The sequence below is a fragment of the Amphiprion ocellaris genome, chromosome 15 (assembly GCF_022539595.1).
Source record: "Amphiprion ocellaris isolate individual 3 ecotype Okinawa chromosome 15, ASM2253959v1, whole genome shotgun sequence".
NCBI lineage: Eukaryota > Metazoa > Chordata > Actinopteri > Pomacentridae > Amphiprion > Amphiprion ocellaris.
The window spans coordinates 13,209,598-13,230,669 of record NC_072780.1 but is presented as its reverse complement, the minus strand read 5'-3'; the positions used below and the strand labels follow the sequence as shown (position 1 = coordinate 13,230,669).

The window sequence follows — 21,072 nt, the reverse complement described above, 5'->3', positions numbered from 1 at the left end:
CACCGCGTTGAACACATCAAGCCAACATTTGTCACCAGATTTCTTTTCAAATCCCTGGTTGAACAATGTAAATTAGACAGACAAATTGTTAGAGTATATAACATTGTAGGCTCGTGACCTTAACATGTAAATTAGTCAAGTAAATTTGTAGGATCTTAACTTTAATGTTTAACCAAGTATACTTATTTAATAAATAATACTGTAGGGTTTTGTTGTTTAAACTTGTTGGGTAAATGTGCAAAGCTAATATAATGTCTCTACTGGAAGGCAGTTTGGCTCAGTGGCGATATATCAATAGTAGTAATTAATGACATACTGTCATTTTTATTGTTGTAACCTTATCTTCATTGTCATTATGTTGTTCTTTGGGTGTTCAGATTTTGCATTGTCTGTCAAAGCACTTTGTTAACTCCTGCTGTCTAAACAAAGTATAGACATATACATGATGACAGTTTATATATTATTTTGAAGGGAAGGCTACATTATTTCTCTAGTTGTTGAGGTCAATATGGCGAACTTGATGCGGTTTTTCGGGCAACTGCTTGCTCTTCTTCGGCTGTTTTATTAATAGTAGTAGTAGTGTTACTGCCATCCTGTGTCCTGGAGATCAGAGAACCACAAGTTTTTATTCTAGTCCTATAATTGACCACAGGATGGCAGCACAGGTGACAAATTACCAGTCAAGGAAGCAAAAAAAAAAAAAAAAAAAAAAAAAAAAAACGAATTGAGATGTCTTTACAAAGCAGAAAAGATCTTTTTTTGTAGATAACAGTAGTGGCCAATCAGTGATTTTTCCCACACTCATAGCCATAGCAACATTATGTAGTTGTTTGAGAGGAGGGTCAGTGTTTGGTAATTTACAGATGTGAGCAAAGTGTGAATCACTGAGATCACTCGTGTTTTCCTGATGGAGGCTCCTGCGCCTCATGTAACCCGCCTGCTGGTTGGCTGGAACACCATCATCCCATCGTGGTGAAACAAACTCGCCGTGCTCCACATCGAGGAGGAAGAGGAGGAGGAGGAGGAGGAGGAGGAGGAGGAGGAGGAGGAGGAGGAGGGACGGAGCGCATCGCATCGCCTCTCCTCGCTGCTTTCATTTTGCCAAGTAGAAAGCGGCTGTTTGACAATAGCTCGGGCGGCGGAGCGCAAAACAAGGGGAGCCGTTGGAGGAGGAAGCGCAACGATGACGGGCAAATTTGTGAAAGACGTGGACAGATACCAGGCTGTCCTCAACTCTCTGCTGGCGCTGGAGGAGAACAAATACTGCGCCGATTGCGAATCCAAAGGTAGGTGACTGAGTGAGTGCCGTAGTCATGTTTCCTCTCCTCACAAGTCTGATGCTCCGGTGCATGACTCGACCCTTTCTCCATCGTTTTACTACGCTGGGAAGAATGCGGCATTGCATTCATCAGCCCCCTCTCCACCAATTACGTTGTACTATGGTGCAAGACACGGGGGCCACATCCTCCCAGGGCTGGAGCATGGCAGGCAGTTACATCATGCCAACATACCTCCAAGGAAGAGGACGATCACAGTCACCTGGAGGAAGATTTGAGTGAGAAATCAAGCGAGAAAATGTGTGCAATTACTTCATCCATTGGGGCCCTTTAAGGCTCCCTGGTACCCAGTATGGAGACCATGAGGGAATCAGACAGATATAGACACCTGTGCTGACTTTGACTCACCCTGAACACACTGTTCCAGCAGGCTGAATGCAACAGAAAAATAACTTCCATCATATCAGAGTAAGGTTTCTTCCCCAGCGATTGCTCCTCATGCAGTCATTTAGTCATCTGATTGTGCTCATATCAGTCTGTTCCTCATGTGTTTGTTCTGCTTTTGGGGATTTTCACGCACAAGCCTTCTGTAAATCTTCCAGAGTTGATTATTTTTTTATACTGTGCACAAGAATCCCCATGAGCAAGACTCTCTATTGTGCCATGTTTGTCTCCTGTGTTGCAGCCTCGAGAAGGCCTTGAACCGTCATCGGCTGTTTGCTGAACCTGTTTTGCCGTGCTGTTGGGTAAACACGGCGGTTTTGCAAATACTTTGAGCTCAGTCAACAAAGCGGATTGTCCAGAAGTTGTTCTGCAATTTTCAGTTTTTGCATAAACTAGGGTTGAGACTTGCACTTATGTTCATTGTGGATTCATCTTGTGAGTGTTTTCTTTAGTTGTTTGGTCTGTAAAGTGTCAGAAAACTGTTTTTTTTTTTTTTTTTTAAAGGTTTCCAAAAGTTAAGAAGACATCTGTTCTATCCACAACCTAAATATGTTCAGTTTACTGTCATAAAGGAGGACAGACGCTAGAAAATACTTTTAAAAATCAGAGAATTTTTTTTATTTTTCTCATGAACGTCACGTCTATTGCTACATAAGCTGCTGTAACAATGTGAATTTCCCCTGGCGTGGGGAGAAATAAAGGACTTATGTTATCTTATGTTATCTTATCTTATCGAAACAAATACTCAAACTGATTAATTGGCTGTCAGAATAGTGGTGATTAATTAAATACTTGATAACTACCTGATTAATCATTGCAGCTCAAGTTGTAACTATGACTAGGTTGATAAATGCATCTTATCTAATGTAGATTAGAGAGTTTTTATGCTGAATAATTAGATTGTTTGCAAATTGTGTGAAGTTTAGCTGGAAACTTGCATATCATTTGCAGCCTGTGTGACAGCAGTCGTGGTGCAGATTGTCCGTGAACAGCGTGCTGGATCTCTGGCTTGTTCGTGTCAGCGTTGAGATGGATGAAATTGTCCTTGTGACGCCATAACTTGTCCGAGAAATGATTCAGCAGCGCGGGGCATCTCGTCACTCACTGTAAATTCTCAAGGGAGAGGCGTGAATGTATGTAAATCACTGCGTGCTGTCACGCAGCCAGGAGATTGTAAATGAAAACATCAAGAGTGATATGAGCAGGCAGCTTCCTTTTTTTTTTCTTTTTTTTTTTTTAACCAGGGAGTGATTTATTTAGTGGGAGTTACTGTATGAGCGTTACTGACAGGTAAACAGCCCCGGGGAAACACCGAGTCTACAAAGCGCTGGTGTGACGGCTTAAAATCCCTCCTTTGATCTGTATTTTTGGCCTGCGAGGACACCTCAGTCTCATGACAAAAGGGAGACAGATGTGAAATCAAGGTGTTATGCTCGCTGTGTCATGACGGGGGGAACCTATGTAACGCAAGGATGTGGAAACACACACACACACGGACAGACAGTTGGGTCTGTTGACCTGCAGTAGGTGAGCTGACCCTCATCTTCATGCTCCCACTCAGTTTGTGCTCGTTTGAATGAAGTCCGACTCTGTTAGTGTCCCTCGTTCTCTGTCTGACTCTGTACCGCATTCGACTGCCAACTGCAGGTAGAAATGATCTGCGCTGCCGACGCTGGCATCACAAATATTTCATAAGAAGCACTAAGTGGGTCAGGTGGCTGCTGAAAAAGAAAACACCTGTCACAGTAGATTTGTACAGTTTTTTCTTTGGACATACAAGCTACAAGGGTTGACATATAGTTGATAAGTAACCTCAACAAAAAACTAAGTTGGAGCTCAAGAAAATTCTAAAATCAATTTATGAAAATGTCGACTGAGCCAGAAAGTCTCCAATCCAGTGCACATTACGTCAAATCTACCACAGTATGTTCAACAAAACCCCTGTTACAAGAAACAATGTTTCACTACACAAACACAGTGCATTGTGTACACAGCCATGCAGACAATGGCTAAGTTTGTACAGCACTTCATTAAGATGGCATGTAATGTCAGAGTTTGGTTTAATTTTAACCGCAGGCGTCACCGGGACACAATGGGTGTTTAGTTTTACAATACAAAGTTGTGTTTCCAGTCCATGTGGCCTCCGGAGGGCCCTTTTAATCAGATATAAATAGAACCGATGCAGATGTTGTCAGACTTCAGGCAAACACCCTTGTGACTGTTCAGTTTGTTTTTTTGTTTTTTTTTTTTAAAGCTGGCTGTGATCAGGCTGGAGCAGTTTGTTCATCTAAAGGCTGTTTTCAGACAGTCAGTAGAAGCACAGACGGTAAATAATGAGACATACTTTTTAGCTTTTGTGATGAAGTCGACCTTCCTGATCAAAGTCAGGGACACGTGGACAGAGAAGAGGGCCATTCAAATCATTACATAAGTTTGTTTTATTGCCCATAATGAACTGCGTTTGAGTAGATAACCTTTCATCTTTCCTCGCACACTCAGACTTGTGGTCATTAATCAGTCTTGTGTGTTGGATTTTTTAACGGCGTGACTGGTGGCAACTGGCAGCAGACTGGTGTAATTAGGCTCTAGATGTAAATAAGCGTGAAAATCACACACCTAGGATGCTAAAGGCTTCAGTTTAACCTTAAATGACATTTCTCTGTATCATTTAGCAGACTTTTACAAGAATTTAAGCTGTGTTTTTCATTCTGGTCATATTTTTTAATCACGTAATAATGTGCGAAGATCACACATGATTCTCATTTTGCACCTTTTTTTCCCTGAAGCTGATGAATAAGCAGACAGTAGGATTTCAGCTGATGCTTGCGGAGAAGTGTTTTACCTCTGCTGAATCGGACATTTTCTCAAACCTGTACGCTCGCACGTGCTCACACAAGTGCACACCTCAGGTCCGTTTGTCTCCTCCCCTTCTTTCTCTCTCAAGTCAGGCTTTTAGCCATATGGCTCGTGATGAGGTTTGGTCTAATCTCGTTAGCGTTGACATAAGTTGCGGCGCATTTATCACCTTCCTCCCTCAGGGTGGGTGAAGGGGAAGTGGCGTGTCGCGTCCAACGTCTGTTCTCACTGTGCGGATGCTGCAGCAGTGAAAGTATATCTCTGCTGTTTGACTGCAGATTACATTCATTCTTGTAAAACCTCAGCACTGTCGGGGAAATAATGAAGACGTGGAGAGGGTGAGGCAGGTGCATAATGTAGTCAACACTTACACCTCTGGCTGCAGTCTCAAGGGCCACTACGTGTGTGTGTGTGTGTGTGTGTGTGTGTGTGTGTGTGTGTGTGTGTGTGTGTGTGTGTGTGTTTGAGTGTGTGTTTGAGCTCGCATAAAAGCGTACCTCCTTTTATTGCCTCCATTGTTTTTGTGTTTACGCACACGCCGGGGCCCGGTTGCCGTGGAGATATCACCTGGCGATGTCATGCCTTCCCCCTCCACCACGAGTTCTACCCATACTCTCCCCCCCCTCCTCCTCTCACAACCTTTAGTCTTATCCAATCACAAACCAGCAGGGATTTCCATTGAGACTAGGAGCTGATTGGCTGCTTGTGTCCCCCGGCTGGCACAGAGGTCAGAGTCTCAGAGCGCCAAGGAGAGGATGGCACAGAGTACACAGCATGCAGTGTTTCTGTGTGTTTACACCTTTCTGCCACACTGATGTGGCCTGTTTCACCAGCTAAGGCCACCCGCTGGGCAAATTAAGCTGCTGGGTCCCTTTTTTAGCACCCATGATCCTCTCAGTGTAGTTTGTACATTAGTATTCCACAGCCCCACATTTTCTGTGTCATATTTTGACTAAACACTGAGGAAACTAAACACACTATCAGCTTAAATACTTAAAGACTTAACAGAAGATTTTGACAAAGAGCCTCCAATGACACTAAATGAAAAGTAATAAAGTCAGAGCCCATTAAGGCTCTTATCGCGTAAGGTGATCTAGTGCTTTTAGGGTGTAAAACGGGGCGGGGAATGTTTAGCTGCTTCGGCCCTCAGAGTTACCCGCTTGGCAACACAAAAACTTTGATAAGGTCAAACATCAATCTGCTGTGCCTTTTAAAGTGGAATGCTAGGCTGCAGGGGAAACAGACAAAACACCAAGGACCAGGGTTTTTTCATATTGTCATTGTCATGCTTAAACGGCTTTTGTCACACCAGCAGTAGTTAAAATGAGTTTATATAGAGGAGTATAGAAAGTGGAGGTGTTTATAAGTGTGGGATGGGTTTAACAGCCACGCAGTTACACAAGAATACACTAGAAACAGGTTCTAAAGAACATTAATAGGCAACAGTAGATGAAGTATTCTCACCCTTAAGTATGCAGTACTAATTTCATTCTGTAAAAGTACTCTGTTACAAGTAAATGTTACCTAACTATTAATAGCAAAGTGATATCATGAAAATCTATTTAAAGAATTACAGGTAAAAGTACTCAGTGCAGAAAAATGTCCCCCTTGTCTCTTGTACTGTTAAATATTACATTGAAGTCTTATTCCTCATGTATGAATGTAAAAGCAGGATTTTACTGCTGGGGTTGGTTGAGGTGGAGCTCATTTAGACTTGTTTTGTATCCAACTGCAGTTAATGATTGTTGCCAGAATGGATTAATCTGCTGATTATTTTCTCCATTAGTCAAATGATTGGGTTGTAAAAGTGCTCAGAAAAAAAATATTGAAATATGCTGTCACAAGTGCTCTAAAGGATTAGCAAAAGAGTTGCCAATTTTAACTGACTAATCAACTAACTGTCTCTGAAGTAAAACGTGCAATATTATACTCTGAGATACAGTGGAGTAGAAGTCGAATGCGAAAGCAAATTACAAACATTTTTATGAGTAAATGTACTTAGTTACATTTACCACCGCCACTGCTAATGAGATAAAAGAAGGACAAAAGCAGGACTGCAGAACATTTTTGAGAAGCATCCTAAACTTACAGAAATGAAGTGTCTTACTTTTCCCCTGATATGTCAAACTTCCGTGACTCACCTGCAGGATCACAGTGATGACAATTGCCTGCTAACACAGATGGTGGGTGTGTATTAGTAAATTATCAATCGGGGTCCATCTGTTTAGCTCAGATTGGGACTGGGTCACTGGGTGGCTTTAGGGCTTCTGGATTGGTTTATGTGCTGAGGGGCTAGAGGAGTGTGTGTGCGTGTTTGTGTGGTGGCAGAGGAGGGCGTAGGATCCGCTGATGACTGAGGCTCTGTGGGATTAACTGGGTGCATGCTGGGAGCGCCATTTATCCTTGTGGGATACAGGCTAATGAGCCATATGTACCTGCTCAAGCACGAGTGTGTGTGTGTGTGTGTGTGTGTGTGTGTGTGTGTGTGTGTGTGTGTGTGTGTGTGTGTCCGTGGGCATGTGCATGTGCAGAAGTGCTTGTGTAACATGTGCACTTGTGTGTCATCATTATGCGTGTCAAAAAAGGAGCCATGGGAAGGATGACTTTAAGAAATAATGCATGTGTCAATGTTTGATTCTGTTTTCTTTAAATAGAGTCATGATGGGGAGCTAAAGGTTGCATGTAGTCAATAAGGGAGTTCACAGATATCACTAAATGTGTGTGTGTGTGTGTGTGTGTGTGTGTGTGTGTGTGTGTGTGTGTGTGTGTAAGTGCCAGAGAAGTTGATTACAGACCTGTGTTTGTGTTCGCTATTTGTCTTACCCCCCTGCACATCCCAGCAGGTCATCAAACAGCTAAAGTCCAACATTTGATGACTATAAACATCCCCTCCTGGATGTGTTTTTGACTCTCATCCTGGTTCTGCCTTCTCCACCTCTAATGTGTTGCAGCCTGCATGCCTGACAAGCACATCATTTTTTGCCATAGTGATTCATCAGTCTTCTGTTCTGCTTTTAGGTACTTTGCCCTATAAAAACTGAGGACAGATTTATTAGTTTAAGCCCGCAGGAGGTAATCGTACCTCAAAATGGCATTCGTTCCTTAATTACAAAAAGAAAAGCGGTAGTTTGTTCATCGCTCTTAGTCAACAGTAGAGAAATGTACACGGCAGTGCCAACCCTCTAGCACAGAGGAACTGATTTGTAGAGAGTGTTTGTTCAATCTTTCCTTCCTTTTTTTAGATGTCTATTCCACCTACTCTCTTCCTGCTATATCTGTTCAAAGTACCTGTTTGTGTGCTCTGTTGCTGGACAGACGCTGTTTATGGGTTCTTACTCAGGCACTGCATTGATTGGAACCAAAGAGGCTGCAGCAGAGCAGTGTGCAGGTGTGATTCCCTTTAAATCTCTACCCTTCACCTCCGTCCTCTTTCTACATCCTGAGCTCAACGCTCCTCTCCACACCTGAGCACCAAACATTTATAATACCCTGCTGCAAGCAGCTTAGAGCGACACGGAACACAGTTCAGAGAGAAACATTTATGAAAGTGTCTGAAAACAGGACTCTGCAGTCACGCCAGCAGCACAGTGAAGCTGTAAAGCAAAGCTTTGAACTGATTTAAATGATGGAAGACATATTCAAATCTTTTTCTTGTGTAATAGCACCAAAACAGTGAAGTAAACGTATTTCATTACAAGTAAAGTCAAAGTCCTGCATGAAAAAAGTGAAAGTACAGAAATATTAGAAGCAAAATGTAGTTAAAATATTCAAGAAAAAGTACTGGTTTATGATGTTTTATTATATATCACAAGATTAGACTATTGATAGTGAAACATCAGTGTGTCAGCAGCATGTTACTGTTGTAGCTGCTGAACGTGGAGCTAGTTTAAGCTACTTCATGTGCAGTTTTATATACAGAGACAGAAGATTTATCTGAAGAATCATCATATGATTAATGAGAGAAGAAAGAACAATAAACAAAGGCATGTTTCAAAGATTAGACTTTTTCTCTAATCTTTGCTTTTTCCTCATTGGATCATTTGGCCATTTCTTGAACTGAAGCTGTGGGAGAAGTTTAGAGGGAAAACACAGTTTAGTGGCACTCTTCACAACTCTAAGATGTCCAAAACATAATCTTGACTACACACTGCTTTTTCTAAGAGAAAAGAATCTTTAAAAGGTTGGAATTTGTTGGATTTTAAAAGCTCGCTGGAGAGTAGAAACTACAATATTTCACTCTAAAATGTGAAACATAAAGTAAGTATAAAATAACAAAATAGAAATACTGAAGTAAAGTTTTAGTGGGTGTAACATTTACTAGTATGGCATGTTAGCAAGCAGAAATGGTTTTTAATTAACGCTAAGCATTGCATTGTCATTATTTCTAAAAACATTAAACCAAATTATTGGACAAAGTGACATTTTGACCTGATGATGTAAAGTTAAACAGCCAGAAAATGTGTTACAATTCATCCTTTAAAAGGAGCTGAAGATGTGCAGCAAATTTCATGGTTAATTATTCGGTCGTTAAATGTACACATGGCTGCAAATGCAAATGAGTTTGATTCACAGTAGGGAAGAGCTCATTTGCTGCACATTTCTTGTCTCTCTCCGCTGCCACTATGAAATTAAGACATCGTAAAAATGACTAATGTCAAACTCAGGCAGGTAAATTAACTGGGATTCATCCTCTGGGCACCTTGAATACCGCATTTCATGAGAACCCATTCCATTGTTGAGATCCACACAGTTTTTGAAATACACAAGTCTGCATCAAAGCCCATCCAGGCTGCCGTGACAAGAGCCCTGTCCTCAGCACGGCTAAAAAGAGACACGAAATCTGTACAACATGCAAAACAAAAGGAGAAAGCACCGGCAGAAGCAAGTGGGTGAAACCCTAAAAACCAAGGGTGGAGGCAGCAGTAGAGAGAAAAGGAATGAAACTGTGCAACAGAGATATGGATGGACAAGGGAGGAGAGGAGGGGGGCAGCGGTGGTGAATTGGAAAGATAAGAAATGGCAGCCAGAACACACGGAGAGTGTTAGAATAAGGATGACGAGGACAAACTAATTCCAGCGTTGAGGGAGTTGAACACAATCGACAGCCTCTCTCCGTCTGTGTGTGTGTCGGTGCCAGTGTTTACAGCGGTTAAGCAGGCTTTGCGGAGTAATTCTACTATTATTAGCCAGCGTGACAGCTAATGCTGCAGCTAGACGGTCAGGATGATGGGCGTACTCTGGCTGTCTGTGACCCTACGGTGAGGTTTGATGGTTTTGCTCTGTACAAAAAAACTGAGCAAACCAGAAAGATGAAAAACATTTGATCACCCCTCAGTGATGCAAACTGTTTTTAAGAGCAGTTCAGGATGCAAACAAGACGAGAGGCTATTCTTTGACTCTGCACCCAGACGGCGTTTCCGCAGCAAAGAGGAAGGTTTTGCATGTTTTCCCTTCTGAAACCACAACTTCTCTTTTGATTTGCATAGAATGGGCTGCCCACTGGCGTAGTGGTTAGCACATTCGCCTTGCAGCGAGAAGATCCCTGGTTCGCGTCCCGGCTTTCCCGGGATCTTTCTGCATGGAGTTTGCATGTTCTCCCTGTGCATGCGTGGGTTTTCTCCGGGTACTCCGGCTTCCTCCCACAGTCCAAAAATATGCTGAGGTTAATTGATTATTCTAAATTGCCCGTAGGTGTGAATGTGTGAGTGATTGTTTGTCTCTATATGTAGCCCTGTGACAGACTGGCGACCTGTCTAGGGTGTCCCCTGCCTTCGCCCGAGTCAGCTGGGTTAGGCTCCAGCACCCCCCGCGACCCTAGTGAGGATTAAGCGGTGTATAGATAATGGATGGATGGATGGGCTGCACAGCGAGTCACACTGACAGGAAAGTAAAAGCAAAAAAAAAAAAAAAAAAAATCCAAAGCAAAAGCTTCCACCTAGTGGTGCAAAAGCCGCAGTGCATCCACTTGTGGCGAGGCTGCAAGCAGAGCGGAGACGAGCGGGGAGGAGGTGGAGGCTGAGAGCGGGTCGCCCAGCTGGAGCGAGCAGGAAGAGATGGAGGCAAGAAAACAGGAGGAGGGGCGATGAGAGGGAGATGTAGGGAGAGGAGTGTTCTCTTTGAAGCTGACTGTACTCTCTGAAGAGGGCTGTTGCATAATTTGAGCAGAAAAATAGCCTGTCAGTATTGTCTTTATCCCCCCCTCGTCTCAGAGTTGCCTGCTCAGGCGGGCGATCTTGACAGCTCTGCAGATAGAAGGAAGATTCACAGACGCACAAAACACTATATTGAGATTACACTTCTACAGCGTGAAAAGGATCCATTTAGACGCATATGGCAGTGAGATGGACGAAGTGGCCGGCTCAGATAGCATCGCTCCCACACACACAGGCTCAAATGAGTAATCATCCTGCAGGTATCCGGGCTCCGAATGTGTGCGACTGCTTGTGTGTTTGTGTGACTTTGTACACCCCCTCTCGCCTCTCAGTCTCCGTTATGTAGGCTAACTCTCACACTGGATCCCATTATGTGTCAGGACACCGCATGACTTACACAGGATTAGATGTGGTCCCTGCTGAATTCAAAGTAATAATGGAGGTTTCAGGCTTGTCTCTCTATAATTGCGCTAAAATTAATCAGAGTTTTTCTAATCAGTCTCCCACCTCCTCCCCTCCTCCTCTCACCCACTTAATCTACCTCCCTGTTAGACCTCCAGATTGACTCATCACCTGTCACTGGCCCTCTGTGAAGACTCCTTCCTCTAAATGTTGAATGTCCCCTCCCTGTCTGGTCTCCCAGGTCCAAGATGGGCGTCGTGGAATTTGGGCATCTTCATCTGTATCCGCTGTGCTGGCATCCATCGAAACCTGGGGGTGCACATCTCCAAGGTCAAGTCCGTCAACCTGGACCAGTGGACACAAGAGCAGGTCCAGGTCAGAGGTCACGACTGTCCACATTCATAACAGCAATCCCTGATTTCCATCTTAGAGGACAGTAGTTTGTATTTGTAGGTATTCGTTGATTCGTTCTTCCCAAGAGTTAGATGAGAAGATCAATACCACTCTCATTTCAGTCTCTTTCTCTGTCTTAGGTATGATACTGCAGCCAGCAGCCAATTAGCTTAGCATAAATGTGTGAAAACAGTCACAGCGAAAACACAGGTTTCTGAATTGATTAAACAAACAAGATAAAATGTGTTAACTTGTAAGCTTTAGAGGTCCTTTGAAGAGTGGGAAAGAAGTATGCAGATCTTTTGCTTCACTAGAAATACATGACAATACAAGAATGTGGGAAAAATGCTCCATTTGAAGAAAATATCCCATGTGATAAATCCTAGTTCAGTAAAAATACACAATATTAGCCAAAAATGAAGTTAAAGTATTAAAGTAAATGTACTGTTTGGTCCCTCTGACTGATAGATTATTATATGTGACACCACAAGATTATTATTATTGTTATAGCTGAAGATTCAGCAGCATGTTACCGTTGTAGCTGCTGCAGCTGGAGCTAGTTTGAACTGCTTTATACGCAGATTTATAGACAGAGACAGCGAAAAAAAATCTGAGGGCTCATCAGATGATTAATGAAAGACGAAACAAAGTTCTGATCCACAAATCTGTATTAAGCTTTTGAGCTTTTTTCTCTAATCTCAGTTTTGCAGATCTATTAGATCATCTGAAAATTTTTTGAAGTGAAACCATGTAAGAAGTTTAGAGGGAAAAATCGATATTTGCTGGAGTTGTTAACAACTCCAACATCTAAAATGTGAGCCTGACTACACACTGCTTTTTGTAACACGTTGGAAGCCAAAACAGCTGGAAACTACTGTTTAATCCAATGCAATGTGTGGTATTTTAAAAGCTTGTTATATCACCTACGGTGTAAAATCTTACATGTTAAAAATATCTAATAAATGTAGTAAAAAGTGCAATATTTTTAATATTTTGCATATTAGAAGTACAGTATTAATCACTGAAATGTTGTTCAGTAGAAGTATAAGGTAGCATCAAATGAAAATATTCAAGTAGAGTACAAGTACATCAACATTGTACTTGAGTACAGTGCTCAAGTAAATGTACCTAGTTACTTTTTTCCCATTGTATTTTGGGTTTTTTTGGTTTAGTTATGTCAGGCAAATTGCTTCGTCTTGTTTTCAGTCTTTGTGCTAAGCTAAAGTTAACCAGTTTAACCATCAGTAGGTATTTCTGAAGTGTTTCTATTCTATTTGATCTTCATTTTTAACATACAGACGTAAGTATGGTATCGATTTTCATCAGACTCCAAGTGTATTTCCCCAAAAATGACTATTCTTTTACCTTGGCTTGGCTCAATGGGTAGAGTGGCCGTCTTGTAACCAGAGGGTTACTGGATTGATCCCTGGCCTGGTGAGCTCATGTCAAGGTGTCCCTGAGCAACACACCGAACCCTTAACTGCTCCTGATGGGTTGTGGTTAGCGTCTAGCATGGCAGCTTCCGCCATCAGTGTGTGAATGGGTGTGTGAATGGGTGAATGTGATGTATAATGTAAAGCGCTTTGGGTATTGTTTCAGGTATAGTAAAGCGCTATATAAATACAGACCATTTACCATTTATAAAAATCTTTGGAAAAATACATTTTTCATCACACGACAAACAATCTAATGTCAGAATTAACCAGTTGTTGGATCAAAACTCTGATTGCTGACTGCAGGAAAAATACAAATCTGCTGTAATATTGCAAAATCTATATTAACTATATCTGTGTGGGACTTCACCATATTATTAATACTTGTTTTCACATACAGTAGAGGCTCGCCTTCTCCTCAGCAGCTACTTTCTCATTAGTATACAGCCCATAGTGTCTGGGTCTGATAGGCAAAAAACTCAGCATACGATGAAATGTCTGCAGTCAGCACTTTCCTTTTCTCTGCCTCCACAGTGAGAATTAAAACTGTTTTCTAGCTCGACTCCTCTTCCTGTTGTATCACTGGAAATGCAGTTGCATTGGGAGTTCTTCCATCCCTAGACTCATCTGCAGCTTCACTTGTTTTGTTGTGTGTCTCCAGTGTGTTCAAGAGATGGGAAATGCCAAGGCCAAACGTCTCTACGAGGCTTTTTTACCTGAATGCTTCCAGCGGCCCGAAACGGACCAATCTGCAGAGATATTCATCAGGGACAAGTATGATAAGAAGAAGTACATGGATAAGGTCATTGACATCCAGATGCTGAGGGTGAGTCCACATAGATAAATAAAAAACAGGTTTATGTTTGTATCTCAAGAAGGATTAGCAGGTAAAAACAACAAGATTAGAGCCTGATGGATACTAGTTGCTGCTCAGCTGTGATATGTACTCTGCTACATGTGCTGCTGACAGCATGGAGAGTGTAAACAATAGAATCGGAGCGGTTCTGCTGAACAAACTATGTGATCAAATCATTTCTAAATTACACCAAGCATCTTCTTCTGCCTTTTTTTTTTGTTTAAAAAAAGATTGAAAGATTAAAACCATTTGTTCTTCTCTGTGCAGAAAGAAAAGAGTTGTGACAACATACCCAAGGAGCCAGTTGTATTTGAGAAGATGAAATTGGTAGGTACATCTTCCTGTGTTAGCTGATGTTCCAATGCACAAAAAAGCAGTGAAGGATTGAGCTGGAAGAATAAGAGCTAAGGATAGAGCAGCAGAGGGAACTCAGTGAGGTGAAAGTGACATAAACTTCTTTATGAAATGAGTTTTTAGCTGGTAGAGGAAAGTCTGGAGTGTCTTTGCTGGTCTGACTTGAATGGAAAAGTCATATCAACACCAGGGAGCTTGAAGGAAAAAAAGTGCCGGGATACAGGCTCATTTATCATCACTGAAATTGTGCATTAATTGTATTGATTTTCTTTGTTGTGGCAGAAAAAAGACATCAGCCCGAAGGCAGATTCCCAGTCTGTTACAGACCTGCTTGGACTAGGTATAGCACACATGCACTGACACTTATTTACAATATAATATGAAGGATTGCGTGGTGCCTTTAGATTACATTACACAGTGAGAAATGCTTTATGAGTCCGAAAATTAGGACAATTGGTAGTTCTATAGTGTTGTCTCACTACAGAAGAACTGCTTTTAGGTTTGCACACCAAACATCTATTTCAGCATTCAGAATTGGAGGTTTAATTGGATAAAATGATGTGAAAATAGATGAATTATACCTGAGACAGTTATTATCATAACCATGCGTCTAACTACTTTCGATTAGATGCCCCTGCTCCAAGCCCTGCGGTGTCTAATGGAGGAGGATGTGTTCCAGACAGTAATGAGAGCCCAGTGGTGTCTCATCCAGCTCTGGCACACTCTGGCCTGGATCTGTTCAGCTCGCTCCCAGCCCCCTCCTCTGCTTCCTCCGCTAAAACCACGGTAGTAGATAACACACTGTACAAACTGTTGGCTGTCTGCTCACTGCAGGAGCATCGTTACGGTTTTCTAAATCTACCTTCATCGCTCTGTTTTTATTTGCTTCTTTTGTCACCTTTGCTTGTATTCTGATAGCCTTATCTTTCTGTCATGCTTCTGTTTCTACCTCCAGCCTGTTTCTAACTCCATGCCTCAGAGCAGGGTGACTGCCTCAGTGCCTGAGAATCTCAGCTTGTTCCTGGATCCCACACCCAAAACAGAAGAGGGCACCATCAAGAAACTGTCCAAGGATTCTATTCTCTCCCTGTACGCCTCCACCCCCTCAGTGCATGCCAGCACTATGGCTGCACATGGTGAGAACTACACAGATTTCTATCAGACGTTATCTAACATTACGTACAGGGTTGTAGTCTCATCATTATTATTGGTTACAAGTTGCTACAACGGCGTCTGTTATTGCTTTCTGCAGGCTTGTACATGAACCAGATGGGATACCCGACACACCCGTATGGTTCGTACCACTCTTTAGCCCAGGCAGGTGGAATGGGAGGCGCCATGATGACATCACAGATGGCCATGATGGGACAGCAGCAGAGTGGCATGATGGGTGTTCAGCAGAACAGCATGATGGGAGTCCAGCAGAGCTGCATGATGGGACAGCAGAATGGCTTGATGGGTGCTCAGGGAGTCATGGCTCAGCCTAGCGGTGTCATGGCCTCACCCTACATGACGGGAATGCCCCAGGGCATGATGGGACAGCAGCAGAGTGGAATGATGGTACAGCAGCAGAATGGCATCATGGGACAGCAGCAGGTCGGCGGTCTGGCCACGTTACCCCACCAGCAGGTTTATGGAGTGCAGCAGGCCCAGCAGCTGCAGTGGAACATCGCCCAGGTGTGTGTTCCTTATGGACCTACTGAGTTCTGAGCGCTGTACTAAGAAGCAAGATTAATGGTTAGCAAGCTCTGTTAAGCCTAGGATAAGAGTTTTCAATGTCACAAAGGTGGTTCTTCTTAAACCTGCTAGACACCATGGTAACTCTGCACAGCTAACCGGCTTCAGAGGATGTTCTGTTCAGAGACGGGATTTAAATCTTTTTAAAAAGCTCGCTGTTTCACCAGCTATTTTCAAGACGATTCTCTATGAGTGACAGATTCTCAGCTTAGGGAATAAGTTATATATGTAAGTCTGTTGAGCTGTACGTTTAGTCATGCTGCTGAATGAAGCCGTGTATGCATCAGGTTGCCATGGGAACGTACATGCATTCAGTTTGTGAAGCAGACAAAGCATAAATACGTTTTCATGCCGGCTCCTCATTTGTTCTCAGGTTTGTTTTACACTGCTGGGACAAATAGGCCTTTTTATTTATCACAGAGGATATTCAGTCTATAATATTATTTCAAAAACTTTAGTAAACATGTGCTTCTTTATGTGACACTCTCAGGCCAAATTGCATTTCTTGAAGATGATGTTTAAATGTATGAAGTTTAGAAGTGATGTGCAGCTGTCATGTTGGAAATAAACTGCTGTATTGAAAGCGCACTGAGTGGTAAAATAAAAATATTTACCGACCAGAATAACATTTTTTTTTTACCAGCCTTCCTCTCTAGCCTCATTTACAGTAATTGGTTTTTACTATAATATTATTTTATATTCCTCTTGACAGAAGTAGGCGGCAGGTTTCCATCCATTTTGTGTATTTTGAAATGTTGAGTGCATGGAGCCTGATCAAGAAAACCTGAAATTTGATAACCGTCGTCGTGAAATCCATTATGTCTGATTAGGGTTTGGCAGCTAACACAAAGAAAGCCTGGCTATGTTCAGTACAGCCTTCTGAAATCCAATAACTGCACTTCTAACAACGTGTGTTTTTGTGCCTTTCAGATGACTCAGCATGTGGCCGGCATGAATCTCTACAACACCAACGGCATGATGGGATACAGCAGTCAACACATGGGAGGTTCAACAACTCAGAGTTCAGCACACATGACGGCACACGTCTGGAAGTGATCTCGTCCATCCGAGAAGTGATGGAAAACGCCAGCGACTGACAAAAGCGAGGGAAAACAGTTGCAGGAATCTGTGGATCTCCATAAAACATTTTCTAATGCGAGGGAGGAGGAGGAGACAGGTGTGAAGAAGAAGAAGGTTTGAGAAACCATTACTACCTCTCTTTCTCTCTCCTCTCTGCCCATGCTTCCTCTTGCCGTCTCATCCATAGCCATGCTCTACAGATTTCCACGTTTGCCTTGAGGACATTTTTCGTATAAAGACAACAGGGTTCAGAGGCTGCTGGTTAGGACTCCACATCTTTCTTTGTATCGAGCCATTATTGGAGAGTGTGTGCTCACACATCTGCTATATGTGGGTGTCAAGTAGTCGACTATGCGTTTGGAGAATTTTATTGTTTTCATACTGAAGCGCTGAGGTTACCTTAGTATTATTAGCTCATATACATTAATGACTACTAACCTTTATTAAGACAAGACATAAGAATGAAGGAAAGACACCAGGTTTGAGGCTAAATAGTTTAACGTTATGTCATGTTGCATTACCAATGTTTATTAACAAATGTTTACTCAGAAATAGCTACATTATAGCAGGATCCATATTAGCAAAGAAATAACTGCAACTCTTAATGGGCAGCTTTAAGAACACAGGGGTTAACATTCTGATGCCCTACCTACTTAAAATTATATTTCCCCATACTTAAAAGGAGTTGCTGCTATTTTATCCAAGAATCAAGCTAAGCTAGGTGAGGCTAATCTCCCTTTCATAGACAACTATAGTATTAAAGGTCTCATATTGTGCGTCTTTTCAGAAAATTAATGAAAGTCTCACATGTCTCTAGAATGCATCTTTTACTTTTTCAGACCAAATTACCACAAAGATGGTTCATGATAACATCACTGTAGAAGTCCTGGTTTCAGTGTCTGTAGCTTTAACAGCAGTTGAGCTGCCACTGTCAACGCCCCCTTCAGGAAGAAGACTCTCTCTGTTTCTGTGGGGCTTTCTGTGACTAACTTTCTCTCTGAGAAATTGTTGTACATTGAAATGTCCACATATTTGGTTAGTCAGACAATGCAATTATAAAATCAAGAGCTTACTGGTGCAGAGCTGTATCTTGGAAATGGCTCTGGAGTGACTGACCATTAACGTGCAGTGTTAATGGACACTGAAAACATTTAAATGAGAACAGCCTCAGCTGACTCAAGTTTCACTGGAGCACAACTGGTGACACGAAAACACAATAACCCACCAAGTCCTTGTTTATTGGTCTCAAATTGCTCTTAAACTTTCAACCATTTCTGATTGACCGTCAGCGCCACAGTTTCTACAGAGCTCTGACCTGTGGGCCTACGATGACAGCTAACGGTAACCTGAAACACATTAGTTGAAAAGCAATCCACTGGGTCATCATTTCCTCAGATGCTGGCAGTGCATGAAGACTCGTGATAACTCTTGCAGCCAACAACAGAACACATGAGGAAGTGTTCTACAACTTAATGAACAGCAACTTCTTCATATCTTACTGACTTTTACTTTACACTTAAAAACGTGCACCCACAAAACTCAATTTAAACAGATAATCACCATATCAGACCTTTAATACATTTATCTGGCTTAGTGTTACAAGGGAAAATCTGTAAAGAACAAAAACCCCTCAAACACTTCAACTACAATATTTACAGGATATTCAAACAATATTTAAATTTTAAAAATCCTTTTTAAGTGTTGATATGTTCCTAGATCACTGTATCAGAAGTTAGAGCAGCAACAAAGCCTACTTAACACAGCCCTTAATTATGATGTCTTCATCTCAAGTCACAGAGGGCTTCTTTTAGAATCAATAATCATAACTTTTAAGTGTCAAAAAGTCCTAAAACTGGATTTTGGAAGACCAAAGATCAACACTAGCTTTATTCTGGTTGTACAGTATTCCAGTATGCTTTCCTGTATAGCCACTTAACTAGTGATTATTTAGAAAAAACAAACCTATTAAACTGTCCAAGTGTGTATTTGACAACACCTGCTCTTACAATTCACTGTGCTATTTCCTCAGCAAAGGTGGAACACTTCAAAAAAAGTCACTTGCATGCGATGTCATCATGTAAGCGCACCTCAAGTTAAGAGTCTACCTTGTACAATAAAGGCCTCGATACCGTTGAATGTCTGTAAATAAGAGAGAAATAGAGAGAAAGAGGCGACGGCAGAGACGAAAATCAAGGTACAGATCAGTCATGTTTCAGATGCTTCCACTGAACTGCATGAAAAGAATGTTTATCTAGCTCTGACTGTATGTACTCTGTGTTTATTCAGATTTCAGAATGTGTCTCTCTGAATGTGTCTCTCTGCTGTACTCGTCAATCAGTCTTCGACCAAGACCATCAAAAAAAATCTCAATGAATGCGCGTCCTGACTGTGTTCATGATTGTACCGGACTCGTTTTGAATACGCACACTTGCTGCGGTGTTTTTGATATTCATTGACGTACACTTGTGAGTCTGTTGAATGTTCTGTGGTCAAAAGCGTCCCATCGTTTGGGTTTTTTTTTTTGGTAAATTGTTAAAGTCATCCAAGTTTTGCTATAACTGTGTCAACTTCAAGGCAAGGTGCAAACTGTGACCAGGCTCGTTCTGGAGCGTTTACAATTTGGCCAAACCACATTGTGATCCGAGAAGTGATTGTACAACCACAATCTGTCACCTCTGAATGTTTCAGTTCCACACTTCTCCCACACAAATCATCTGTTTCATTTAAAGCGTTTCTAAATCTGCTCTTTCTGAAAAATGCATGAAGCCATTAGTGTAAATAAACTCAATCTTTTTTTGCTTTTTTTTTTCTCTTAAAACCGCTTTGGTGTTAAGTTGCTGCTTTTCATGTGAGGGGTAACACTGTAAAAGGTGCGGTGAACGGAGAAGTAAATTAACATTCTCTGGCATAATGAGGCACTTACCAGCTGCTGTCAGTAAAAAAAACGAGCGGCGCTGCCTTCACCGCTCGGAAACTCGACGAGTCCTTACAGGTGTTTCCTTTAAATTTAGCTCACTTGGTGGCAGTTCAGGCGACAGTGTGACAGCAGCCGTCACTTTCTCTGCTGAGAGCAATATTATCCTACAAGAATGTGTCGTCTCTGCAACATAACAGCAGATCTGCCAGTTATGAGGAGAAGTTTTTTGGAAAGGCAGAAGGAAATTAAATAACTTCTGTGGGCGGTAAGGCTTCACCTGAGCTTTTTCATTCGTGCTTAACTTTTGGTTGCTTGTACTCACTTCCTTTTTTTGTCTGGTATGTTTTCTGTGAAATAAAAGCAAATAAAGGAATGTATCTTTTTATGTACTTGTCAATCAAGATATTGTGTATTTTATTCTTTATCAGAATATGTCCGAATATTATGTTTCTTAAACAGGATTGATGATGTTCTGTATGTTAGTTCTGCATTTTTTTTCACATGCTTTGCCCCTTTTGATTCCACGTCTACAATAAAATTTAACGATACGTATGTAACATATACTTGTCCCTGTGAAAACATACTAAATAATAAATATTGTTTTGATTAATTTCTACATGTTGCATTGATTTAAGTCATTCATGATCCTCGTCTTTATTACCTACAGTGTGTTATTTCTGTATCAAGTGCAGTAACCCCATACAAATAGTGCCATTTTGCTGCCTGTTCAAGTGGTTATTATGCATGAATTTAGCAATTTTGCACAGAAAAACAACTTCAAGATTTCTAGGAGAGATTTTCAGAAGCAAGGATTCAGCCTTGTTCTCTCAGTTGTTGCATGTGGTATTTAGTAATGATGCTTTTGTGACCCCTGTGAGGTCAGAAAGGTCACATGTTTCTAGTTACTTTATGCAGTCACAGAGGCTTAAGTCCAATCCGCCCCCGATACCCTCCCACTCAGCTGAGGAGGGCGTCTTAATTAAGAGGCAACATACAAATGCATCTGCAAGCTTTGTTAAGAGCTCACCTGTCTCTGATTCATACTGGAGTTTTCAGTCAGCGTCTGCAATAACTTTATAGTGCCATCAGATGGATGTATTTAGATCATGTGGCATCATCTGTTTCCTCCGTCTTGTTTTAACAATCATAATAAAACAGATACAAAGTGTGC

General features: G+C 41.8%; 1 protein-coding gene across 1 annotated transcript; it reads left to right on the top strand.

Annotated features, from left to right (window-relative positions):
* The first annotated feature begins 1,041 nt into the window (after nucleotides 1-1,041).
* Nucleotides 1,042-20,517, top strand: smap2 (small ArfGAP2). The gene is made up of 9 exons (XM_023272960.3): nucleotides 1,042-1,286; nucleotides 11,373-11,506; nucleotides 13,619-13,783; nucleotides 14,081-14,140; nucleotides 14,450-14,507; nucleotides 14,796-14,953; nucleotides 15,123-15,303; nucleotides 15,420-15,844; nucleotides 16,835-20,517. Exons 1-9 carry the CDS (start codon nucleotides 1,184-1,186, stop codon nucleotides 16,958-16,960), a joined length of 1,410 nt encoding a protein of 469 aa, XP_023128728.1. The 5' UTR covers nucleotides 1,042-1,183; the 3' UTR covers nucleotides 16,961-20,517.
* Nucleotides 20,518-21,072: the final 555 nt, after the last annotated feature.

What these genes read in the sequence shown, in the direction of transcription:
- smap2 (XM_023272960.3), top strand. Translation starts at nt 1,184, where the DNA reads ATGACGGGCAAATTTGTGAAAGACGTGGACAGATACCAGGCTGTCCTC. An exon ending in TTGACATCCAGATGCTGAGG is followed by an intron (nt 13,784 to 14,080) that starts GTGAGTCCACAT and finishes TTCTCTGTGCAG; the next exon opens with AAAGAAAAGAGTTGTGACAA. An exon ending in TGCAGTGGAACATCGCCCAG is followed by an intron (nt 15,845 to 16,834) that starts GTGTGTGTTCCT and finishes TGTGCCTTTCAG; the next exon opens with ATGACTCAGCATGTGGCCGG.